The sequence below is a fragment of the Coenobita brevimanus genome, chromosome 95 (genome assembly GCF_032717465.1).
Source record: "Coenobita brevimanus isolate Jiangsu-jjx chromosome 95, ASM3271746v2, whole genome shotgun sequence".
Classification (NCBI taxonomy): Eukaryota; Metazoa; Arthropoda; class Malacostraca; order Decapoda; family Coenobitidae; genus Coenobita; species Coenobita brevimanus.
This window is the reverse complement of record NC_137048.1, coordinates 8,417,605-8,430,239: the sequence shown is the minus strand read 5'-3', so window position 1 is coordinate 8,430,239 and position 12,635 is coordinate 8,417,605. Positions and strand designations below refer to the sequence as shown.

Below are 12,635 nucleotides of genomic sequence, written 5' to 3'. Positions count from 1 at the left end.
AAGTCTTTGCACTCATAAATCCATTTTCTAAACATAACACACACTAGTTAATTAGCGCTCCATTGAAAGTCAATAAAATCAGTGTTGCACTCTGCATTTTAGTCTTTGCACTCAGAATTCTAATTTTTTAACACTATGCACTGTTTTTTTCACTGCACAACACTGTTAATTCACGTGTGGTCTAGTGCTGTTTAATCACTGTCAGAGTCTGAAAGTAGCTGATGCAGGTGGCCTAGGGGTGCGTCGCTGGGTCATGGTGATGGAGTACCCACTGCAGACGACTCTGACGAGAGGCGCAAACTCATGTCAAGTGGTGACTCCACCGTGCCTGATGCGCTGGGCTGTGGCACGGAGGATGAGGGCCTGCCTTGGGGAGGCAATGGAGTGGAGCCAGGGCTGGGCACAGTACGGGTCACGAGTCTGAAAAAGCTGTCAATGGTTGATTGACGCAAGGAATGACGATTTTGGCAATTTAATGATGCGCTGCCTGAAAGTGCGCACTTCCTCCACACGTCCCAAGGGCCCCATCTCCCTGTCGCAGTCCAGGTGTTCCAGGTAGTTGAGAACAAATTCTACATGTTCCAGGAGTGCGCTCAGCTTGGAGACGACTGGAGTAGTGTCACGCTGAGAGGAGTCCGCATCATCATCGCCGTCCTCGTCGGAATCTTCAAGCTGGGTGCTGACACATGCAACTGAAGATGCGATCTTGATATCAAACATGGTCTGATACCCAAGATTGCCCTCGTCGTCATCCAACCACTCACGCACTTCGTCCACATCAGCATCGTCCCCATGCGCACATAGACATGCATGGAAGTCATCCACGTCAAAACCTAGGAAATCATGCTCCACATCCGTTTCGAGAAGAAGACGAGATCAACCATTTTCTAGAGTCTTGACAGGGACTTCCTTCCATGCACTGGCCCAGTTGTAAATGGCAGACTTGATGTTGTTGCAGCAAAGATTTTCCAAAGTCCCCTGGCCTCACGTATCCCGTCCCTCCCTGCGCTCGTCCTCGTCCTCGAGAACAACCATCACCTCGTCCAGGAACTTCCGTCAGTACAGCCTCTTCGTTGCCATGATCACTCCTTGGTCCATTGGTTGGATGAGAGCAGTCGTATTAGGTGGCAGAAACATGCACCTAATGCGCCCATTCTCAGCCACCAAGTCCTTGTCGCACGGGTGAGGAAGTGCATTGTCGAGAAGGAGGGCCTTTACCTGGTCACATGGGATTCCCAGTTTCTCCTTCTGGTAATGGATGACCTCCTTGACGAAATGGCAGTGGAACCAGTCTTTGAAGATCTGGGCAGTGAACCATGCCTTCAAAGAATGGTACCACACAACAGGAAGGACATCCATCACCCCACGAAGACACCGAGGCTGCTTTGCACGGCCAACAATAACGGGCTTAAGCCAGTGCATGCTGTTAGCATTGGCACAACATAAAGCAGATATCTGTTCCTTGGAGAGCTTGCGGCCAGGTACACACTTCTCCGTCTCCTCGGCTAGAGTGTTCGTTGGCCAAGAGCGATAGAATAAACCAGTTTCGTCAGCGTTGTAGACTTGACCGAGAGTGAGGCCCTCCCTGTCCATCTAGCGCTCACCTTGTGCCGAAACTCCTCTACTCCATCCTCGTTGGCATCCAAAGCTTCGCCATGGGCCTTACGATTGGTAAGGCCATATCGTAACTTGAACGCAAAGAGCCAACCCTCGGATGCCTTGAAGTCTGGGGTGTCGTGAAGCCTTGCAAACTTCTCAGCAGCAGCCTTCAGCTCCGTGCCATGCACCAGCACACCAGCAGCACGTTGCTGTCGATACCAAATCAACGTGGAGCAGTCGACTTCAGCATACTTGGGAGTAAATATCATCTTCCTCTCCACGTTGTGTTTGCTTTTTGACGAGAAGTCAGCCATATACTGCATGAGTTTGTCACGGGATCTCTTGATATCAAACAAAGTAGATCGGGCCAGGCTGAATTCACGAAGGATGCGTGAGGTAGACCATTCCACATCCACCTTGTCAAATATCTCCCGCCTCTTCTCCAGAGTCAAAACCACTCTCTTCCTCTTCTCAGGCGGTGGGGCTATCATCACACACACTAACATGTGGCACGAGAGCAGCAGCGGAGCCTGCAGCAGGTAAGGCACCACCACAAAAGCGAGCAAGTGGGCAGCCATGATCACGAGCGTGCACTCACAACAAAAGACGGGCGGTAAGTGGGGAGGATGCAGGGGCGCTCTAGCAGATGGCAGCGGAACTACGCACCAAAACACAGCTGGTCCGCCCTATGCGCACTGAGTTCAAATTATGGGCAGAAAAACGTCGGATTTTTTCAATTTTTTTGCAATTTTTGGCCCATTTTGGGAATAATGGATCCCGAGACCAAAATATCTGGTAAGTGGGGATGTCCGGAAAGTGGGCGTCCGGATAGTACGGGGATTACTGTATTTTTAGTTGGTTGTTTTCCGGGGAGGGGCACTAACTCTCCGCCAACCCACTTGTTGTCATGTAGGAACACGTGTTGTATAGTCATAAAGTTACCACCCAACATTGTAAATAATTTCCTCCTTTACAGGAAATAATTTGGCTTGCCACTCAGTGTAGTGCTACCCTAAAAACAGAGTACTGCTACATTAAGTGGGTGGATGGCGGGCACCCTCACCTACCAGTTCTGCCATCATAAAAAAAAAAATAAATAAATGAAATCAGGATTTTTATGAGAAAACAATCTAGACTGTGTGTCATGACTCAAGCCAGTTAATCTATTTTGCATCACACGCTCAAATCTGAAAACAACTGAGCCCATTTTTTCCCAATCACTGTAACTCGACTAGTCTGTCTCAGAAATGGCTAACAATGCCAACAACCAATCCCAAGTAATGGAAAAAAGGTGGCACAGTACTAACACTAGTGTTAACATTACGAAATCTGACATTTGTACGAGACATAAAAAAGGTGCAAACAATACCACAGGATTAAATTGTACTTGTAAGCACTGTAACGTTAATGTAAGTGTAATCTTAAATGTAAGCTTATTTCCAGTTCTACGGATGCCTGCATTAGAAGAGCATTTCTTCATGGAACAAAGGAGTATTATAATTTTAATTATTTGGAAAAACCATATTGGTATGATAAGCTGAGCAGAGGGGGACTGAGGAAGGTTTTACATACTGTACCAGTATGTATGGTGTGGATGGAAAGCTGCTGAATGCCATCACAAGTTTTTATGATAGTACAGAAGCCCCCCCGCCCCCTTTTTTTTCAGTGTCCAACTCTAGGCATAGGCTTCACAGCCTGCTCCCAAGGCCCAGTGGTCCTCCTACATACCATACACTTCTACATGTCACCACTTCAGCACTAACACCCACTGTCCATATTGAATACATGCTAGGGCTGTCTCATACAGGACTGGTGTACTGGTATTAGCGGGACTATTTTTACAACGTCGCAGGTCTTCTGGTACATCATTAACCCTTTAACCACGGGCATTGTTTTGACCCGACTGGCCCCCACAGCGGGGGTTCCAGCCAAAATGTAAACAAACCTTTAAACCTTTATAACTCTGCACAGAATAAAACTGGATCAAAAAATAAGATACCATTAGAAAGTACTAACCTTCAGCTTTGCAATGATGTAGGTTTCATGACTTCATGGACTTTCACTGGACAAGCAGTGCCATTAGAAGTGAGCTATCTAAAATCACTATTTTTCGTCCCACACATCAGTACCAAATGCCAACCATACTCTGATAATATTTCTATAAACATATATGAACACTGCACATACAATAAACACCCACTCTGTGTTCACTGAGGTAGGTAAAAGGCACTGTAATTACCCACCCTTCACTGCCGCATTATTATGCACAAAGCTGGACAGAGACTGATGTGTGTTTGGGCAGGGGTGGGGGGCCCCGGGGGATGGGAGGAGGGAGGTGGGGGTCGGCTGGAGTGAAAGAACTTAATAGCTACTCTCCCTTGAAACAATTGGCGTGCAGAAAAAACGCAGTATTCAAAATATTCACGAACATTCCAGAATGACACCCACAGTTTGGTCCAGCTTTTTTCAATGTCATTCTGAAATGACACCCGTGGTTAAGGGGTTAAAGTCTGCTTTTATGAGATTCAAACCCTCAAACTGTTCCCTGCCCCAGCCGGGATTCGATCCTGGGTCCATTAGGACTGCAGGCTGCCTCTCTACCGATTGTTATTTAGTGTGGGGGTGAGACAAGGTATATGCTTGCTAACTGTGAACAAATCCTTAGAAGACTGGTGCAGAGTTTTGTGGATGTCTGTGAGCATCAAGCCTTGAAAACAAATGTGGATAAGATCAAATGCTGGGAGAGAAAGTGACTCCAACTGTGATGGTGAATGGATAGATCTGAATTTATGGGTGAGCTAATGTACCTAATGCAACGATAGAGAATTAAAGGTTTACGTGCAAAAAGTAGTACAAGGAAAAAAAAATAATTGGTGTTCAGAAGTGCCGACAGACAAGAGGTCTGAGTGTGATAGCTATGAGATGCTTTTAAGAAGGCATTTCTGTGACATATTCTTCAGTATTTATTCAATGTACAGTATTGCTTATTATCACTATACTGCAACAGTGTTATCACAACTTCAGGTCTGTAACAAAGAAAACAGAGTTCTGTACAGAGTTGGTATAAACTGTGTAATAATAATTGTTTTGATGGCCTTACAGATTACAGCTAAGTCAATTGCAGGGCAGTAAACATTATATATACCGGAGATGCCTAAACACATAAATCTCGCATTACGGGCATTATAATAGGCCTATATGTCACTCTGAATCCCACATAGCTGTAAACTCCAAGAGTTCTCTCATAAACCTGTAGTGAAAATGACACTCCTTACACTGTACTTAGGTCAAGTTTTGTTTCAGTAAACTCAAAACAGAAAATCAGGCCCTTTTTCTTGGATGGCATCTTTCTTTTTTGGTAAGGTAGCCTCTACATTTGTATAATAACCTTTGGGCAATAATTTTTACACTCCTCATTTTATGCATTCAAGCCTACTTCATGGTTTCATTTCCAATACTCCATTTACCTTATGTATGGTTTGGGTATTGTGGTAGGTGGGGGGGGGCTCACCATCCACTCACTTGATGTAGTGCTGCTGTCGGGTGTCTGCCCTTTCCTCTCCTCCATCCTTCTGTCCTTCCATCCTCTTCTGTCTTCCTTGCCTTCATATTTTCCTTGTCCTTCTGCTTATAGGTAACTTTACATTCCCTCTTCATCTTTCTTTCCTTCATTTTTTCCTCTTCCTTCTGCCTGTGGGTGACTCTACACTGAGTGACAAGCCAAATGGTTTCCTGTACCAAGGAAACCATTTACTAAGCTGGGTGGTAACCATATAACGAAATTTTGACGCCTGGTGGTTTAGTGGGTAATTACTGCGCTCCAATCGGATCGAGCCGGTGAAGGTTTATATCCAAGGGATGGTTGGGGTTGATTGCTCACGTATTGCCACTCAGAGATGAGTGAGGCTGGTCACTCTCATCTTAAATGTCAGGACCAATTTGCCTAGCCCCGGGTTCCTACGCTCCTCTGTGGGGCGATATAGGATTGGATGATGATGATGATGATGATGATGATGAAAATGCTTTGGGTACGTTAATTAATCTACTGTAGCCTAAAAATGACACCATGCTTCCTCATACAGAATACTCATACTGGGGTTGGCAATGATACAGATGATGCCTTCTATGTACAGGAAGCCTAACTAATGCCAGAACCAAGCGATTACTTCTCAACAGTTGCTAAAGGTTGTTGGGGAATAAAAAGATGAGTTGCATAAGAAGACTTGTAACAACAAGAGATTCTCAGCTTCGACTTGACTCTATACACAAGCACTCGAAAGGATCACACAGTGACCATACTTGTGGCTAATGTTTCCTACTAAAGGGTGATGCTTGTACGGCTGGTTTACAAGGTTGTGGCCATATTTCACTCCTATGGCAGTACCTCCTAGGGTCAATGACAGTCATCCATCTACTACCTTGATGTACCTAAAATGCACAGATGGGTTCTATAGTATGAAGGCAGATGGGTACCTTGGGAACAATATGACACTACTATGTGTTAAGCAGGTAGATATGCATGTTATCTTGAGTAGAGTGATAAAAGATTTTGTAATACAAGGAGAGATAGTTACCTTCAGAACAGTGCAGTCATCATATGTATGTGCATGAGGTCTGACTGGATACTGTAGCACATACAATTTGTCCAGCAGGGTCTTGGAGAGGTACACTGGCATCTGAGGAAAAAATATGCAGTACTGATATAAATGCCTGTACCTAATAAAAATGTGGGGACGGCAGTGTACAGTACCAATATGAAATGTACTATACACAACAGTAACAAACTGGAGAAAAATATATGGGACTACCTACATAAAAGCCTATAACAACAACTGAGGACAGAAAAAAAATAAAATCTATCTACTTATCTACTGTACAGCCCGACGTCCTAATCCCGCAAAGGATGGCTGCCGACAAAACGCCTCCAAGCCGCTCTGTCACTCACCATTTGACTGCCCTCCCCCAACTCACTCCCCCCTCCCTTATGTACTCCTCAAGTCAATCCCTCCACCTCATCCTTGGTCTCCCCCTCCCTCTCCCTCCCTCCACTTCACCTACATACACCTTCTTAGTCAGTCTTTTATTCTCCATTCACTCCACATGTCCAAACCACCTCAGTATATTTCTCCTAATTTTCTCAATCACATACACATCCACCCCACAATGTTCTTTCACTTTTTCATTCACCAACCTGTCCCTCCATAACACTCCACATGCTCCTCTCAGGTAACTCATTTCCACTGCTCTCACTCTTGACTTGTTCCCCTCCAGCAAGGTCCACGCCTAACTTCCATATGTTAAGGTAGGGATCACAATACTATCATGCAGTGACTTCTTAACCCTTAAACCGCGGGCTTGTTTTGCTTTTTCTTGCGGCTACCGGGGGCATATTTGCGCTCAGACAGACTCTCTAAAAATATTTGCCAAAAAACAGTAATTACTCCTAGAATATTAAAATCAAATATGCTTATGGCACATACCTTCAGGTTTCTCCTGGGGTGTTTGTTGAGCCTTCGCCAAGTACCGTAGGACTTGTGGAGACCTCTGAAGTTGGGTAACGAAGTCTCCACTTTACACTTCCTGACAACCCGTAATATGATTACCACAGCCTGATATTATCACTAGAAACACTATTCTATGATTCTCAAATAGTATGGAATCCATACTCCAAAAAAAAAAACACCGTGAAAGCAATGAAAATTATGAGGGCGTATGACCTTCTCACTTCCGATCGTTCGCTGCTGGTGTTGTCATTTATTATTCAAAAAAACACTCACAGCTTATATTTCTATTACTATATAACACTTATATATATCTACAGTCTTTATCCATAAGTTTCCTTCAGTAATAGTAGTTTATTGTCACTGTAGGGATTCAATTTCTCTCAGTAAAATACGTAGCATTCACTTTCTCATTCTGTATACTAGCATTAAGAGTGAATGTCACTTTCACCTTCACTCTCATAACTCATAGTACAGTATTCATACATGCTAGAGTGAAACTTTCACTTTCATTACTCCTAGTATATATACTCGTATTCTTATAATACTACTCATTTACATTTCTATTTACGTTCTCTATTTTATTTACACTGTTATGCACTGTTACTTCAAGTAAGTTATAAAAACTATTTTCCATTGTTCACTTATATTTACATTCATTGCCTTCACTTTCTGTTTACACATTATTTACACATTATTTACAATTCCACTTGCACTGTTTTACTCAACAGAAAGATCGTAGTCACTCTCTATCAATTGTCAGCCCTTTACCTTTTCCACGCGAGATTTAGTAGGGAGTAAAGTCACAGGGCCCTTTGCATGGGGCTAAAAAGCGGCGGAAGTTAGCAGGAGCGAATCCGACATACTTTCACCTTGAAAGACGACAGTAAACTGAGAGTGGTGGGCCGGGGTGGCCTACCTAGGGAGAATGCATTACTGCCAACGTCAGCCTCTTGAGAGCAGCTAATATATAGCTGTGAAATGATTGGCAGGAAATCTAGACAATACATTATAAATTAGGTAGTTCCAGGTGAATGTAAATATCACTTAGGCTTCTCCCTTCCCTCCTTATATATATTTTTAGTACAAGAATAGCTTATACGGCATATTTCAAAGGGAAATAAACAGCGAAAATTACCGAACAAGTGCACGTGGGGTGTTGTCAGGTGATAATTTGCCAATTCCAGGTGTATGGCACTCTCACTTACCTTATTTCTTTTTGGTATATATTATTTGGTTTAAGAATAGGGCATAGGGCTTATTTCGATGGATGAAATCAGTGGAAAATTCCAGGGAAGATTTACTTAGCGTAGCACAGCTGGGCAGGTGAGAGGAGAGGGTAATGGAGGGAAGGTAGGGAGGGGAGTCAAAAACGGGGAGAAATGGCTAAATTGTCAACAATGGATGGGAGTACAGATGAGATTAGGAGTGCTGACTAGTGTTGGACATTGGCAGTACTGATAGATGATACAAGCTACCACTTGAAAGCCTGGGCAAATTCAAAATAACACAGAATCGCAAAAGTGACGCCAAGCGGTATGATCCCTTGCTCCCAAGCGTCACGAAAGTGACGCCCCACGGTTAAGGGGTTAACTTCCATACTCACCTCCCTACTTCTCATCACCGGTTTCAGTGAACAAACAACCTTCCTTCCCTGCTGTACCCTTTCAAGCACTTCATCCCCCAAACTTCCATCCTTACTCATCAAACTACCCAAGTACTTGAATGCACGCACTTTCTCCATATCCTCACCATCCAACCTCACTGTGGATTCTGTGTCTTCATTCCTCTCAAACACCATAACTTTACTCTTGTTTATATTAACTTTCAGAGTCCTCTTCCTACACACTGTCCCAAATTCATTCAACAAACACTGCAACTCCCATTCATCTTCACTCAACAATACTGTATCATGAGCAAACAGCAACACCGGAATCTTGCACACCTCGCCCTCATTCATTAGAGCCACCCCCACATCCACTGCCCTACCTTGCACCTCCTTTACAACCCCATTCATGAACACAGTAATCCCTCGCCTATCCGATGTAAAAGAGCCAAAGGCATGTCCAGAAAGTGGTCCCATCCTGATACTGGTCCCCAGCTTCCTGGACCTGTACTTATGAACCTTAACCCAGCCTAACTTTGAAGGCCACCTAAATAACTCCCTACCAGACATGCATAGCATTTACTTAAACCTATTTAAGACCCTATTCACACCAATAATGGACATAAAGCATGAACTAAATGAAAATGAACCAAAGAATGAAGAATTAGAAGTGACTGTACCTCAGCCAGGGTACTTACAGCACTTCCGTGGCTGTCTTCTCTAAGGCTTTGGCAGTGATGAAAATGCTCTTGAACCATGTACAGTAATCCTGTGTTGTGCTGCACTTACAGTAATTCTTTGCACTGTGAGTTATAATTATTTAACACTGCACATAGTTAACTGCACCAAGCCAGTATCAACTGCCAGTTTCAACCGCCAGTTTGCACTCCACAGTTAATACTTTCCACTCTCAATTCTAATTTCTTAACACTGCACAACACTGTAAATTCCCGTGTGGTCTACTGGCGAGCTATTGCAGTTTAGTCACTGTTTATTCATAAAAACGAGCACGTGCACCATCCAATACGATAACCATCTACTCGTGATCGCAGTTAAGAGTGACTGATGGTGAGGGGGAAACAGGGTTGCCAGATTGCAACTCGGCCACATTACCAAATTTAACTTTTCATTACCAAGTTGTAAACCTAGCATTTATTCCTCACTAATCATATATACAAGTGGAGATAATTCTCCTCATAATTAACAGCATGCTGATTATTTTCACGCTATGTAGGCTAGCAGAATAACCAGAGAGAGCAGACAATCCACCATCTCCATCCTGTGTATCCTCATCTATCTATCTATCTATAGCCCGACGCCCTAATCCCGCAAAGGGTGGCCACAGACAAAACGCCTCCAAGTCGCTCTGTCACCCACCACTCGACTACCCTCCCCCCAACTCACTCCCCTCTCCCTCATATACCTCTCAACTCCATCCCTCTACCTCATCCTCGGTCTACCCCTCCCTCTCCCTCCCTCCACCTCACCTACATACACCCTCTTAGTCAGTCATTCATTCTCCATTCTCTCCACATGCCCAAACCACCTCAGTGTATTTCTCCTAATCTTCTCAACCACATCCACATCCACCCCACAACGTTCCTTCACTTCTTCTTTCATCAACCTGTCCCTCCATGTCACTCCACAAGCTCCTCTCAAGTAACTCATTTCCACTGCTCTCACTCTTGACTTGTTCCCCTCTTGCAAGGTCCATGCCTTGTTTCCATACGTCAGGGTAGGGATCACAATACTATCATGCAGTGACTTCTTAACTTCCATACTCACCTCCCTATTTCTCATCACTGCTTTCAGTGAACCAACAACCTTCCTTCCCTGCTGTACCCTTTCATGCACTTCATCCCCCAAAGTTCCATCCTTACTCATCACACTACCAAAGTACTTGAATGCACTCACATTCTCCATATCCTCACCATTCAACCTCACTGTACATTCTGTGACTTCATTCCTCTCAAACACCATAACTATACTTTTGTTTACATTAACTTTCAGCTTCCTCCTCCTACACACTGTCCCAAATTCATTCACCAAACCTTGCAACTCCCATTCATCTTCACTCAACAATACTGTATCATCAGCAAACAGCAACACCGGAATCTTCCACATCTCACCCTCATTCATTAGAGCCACCCCCACATCCACTGCCCTACCTTGCACCTCCTTTACAACCCCATCCATGTATATATTAAACAGCCATGGAGACATCACACAACCCTGTTTCAGTCCTATATTGAGATCAAAGAACTCAGCTCACCATCCACTCGCAACAAAGCCCTAGTTCCTTCGAAAATACTCTTCACAGCACTCAACAATTTCCCCTCCACTCCATATATTCTTAATACCTTTCACATACCTTGCCTATCTATTATGTCATAAGCTTTCTCCATGTCCATGAAGGCAGAATACACTTTCTCTCCCTTCTTTAGATACTTCTCCACTAAACATCTTAGAACAAATATCTGATCTACACACCTTCCTAAATCCCCCTTGTTCTTCTCCAACTAGCTCCTCTGTTATATGCCTAAACCCATCAATGAGTATTCTACCATATATTTTACCAGTCACACTAAGAAGGCAAATACTCTTATGGTTACCACATACTTCTCTCTCCCCTTTTCCTTTGTATAAGGGAACAATTATACCTGATTTCCAGTCCTCTGGAACCCTTCCCTCTTCCCAAGCCAATCTACACAACTTCCATATCCACTCCACAACAATCTCACCCCCATACCTCAGCATTTCACCACACACTCCGTCAACTCCTGGGGCCTTTTCCAACACAATCTTCTTCATTGCTTCCACTACTTCTGCCCTACTGATCTCTTCCTCCCTCCTCTCATCTCTTCTTCTCCCAGCCATTCCCCAACCACTTATACTCACACTGCTCTCACTTTCTACATTCAACAAATCCTCAAAGTGCTCCTTCCATCTCCTCAATTTCTCTCTCTTCTCCACCCACAATCAATTATTCATATCTTTCACTCCCCTACTATTTCCCCTTTCACACTGCCTTACTTCCTTTACCTGCTTCCAAAACAATTTCTTACTCTCCCTCCATCTCACACTCAGATTCCTCCCAAACTCTTCATCCACTTTCTTCTTACTCTCCTTCACCAGTCTCTTCACCTCCCTTCTCCCGCTTACATATACCTCTCTCTTCTCTCTCTCATCTTCTCCCCTACCTCTGCTCGCTAACCATTCACTATATGCCTTCTTCTTTTGTTCCACAGCTCGTTTCACCTCACCATTCCACCATGCTGTCCTTTGCACACCCTTGCATCTCCTCCTCACTCCACAAACCACCTCACATGCAGCGCCTATCTCTTCCGTGAATATCTTACACACATCTTCCACCCCTTCCATCTGCTCTAGCTCATACCTTCCCAATCTTTCTTCGACTATGCTCTTATACTCTGCCATTATATATATATACTCACTCTCTTGCAATTTCTCCACTCTTGTCAGAGGAGCTGTTTCCTCCTGTCTTCCCCTTCATCTCCCTAACCATTTTCTTTGCAGCTTTACCTTGGCCATCACTAAGCGATGGTCAGAGACACCATTCCCCCACCCTCTCCACATACATGTGAAAAATCTGTTTGGTAATGCATTATTCTGATTCATTACCAAACGAATTTTTCATTACCAAATTGGCCCACATTTGGTAATGAAAAATACCAAATGGCAACCCTGACAGGGGAGGGGGGGAAGGGGGAGGAAGGAAGGGGTGAAGGGACCGTCATGTAAACAGCTATTCGGCACCGTGTGGCAATTTCAAATTACTGATGGGAAAAAATTCGGATTTTGGAATTTTTTTTATTTTTTTGGCCATTTTTAGGTTCCGAAGGTCCAGGCCCACAATGTCTGGTAAGTGCGGAGTCCGGATAGTATAGGGATTACTGTATATTAAACAG

General features: G+C 44.0%; 1 protein-coding gene across 2 annotated transcripts in view; it reads right to left on the bottom strand.

Moving 5' to 3' along the window:
- Positions 1-12,635, bottom strand: part of Polr3E (RNA polymerase III subunit E) — a 187,686-nt gene that overhangs the window by 162,816 nt on the left and 12,235 nt on the right. For both annotated transcript variants that reach the window (XM_080282857.1, XM_080282858.1), the window contains exon 2: positions 6,174-6,275. In XM_080282857.1, coding sequence (XP_080138983.1) covers positions 6,174-6,275 — 102 coding nt within the window. The remainder of the gene's footprint in view (positions 1-6,173; positions 6,276-12,635) is intronic.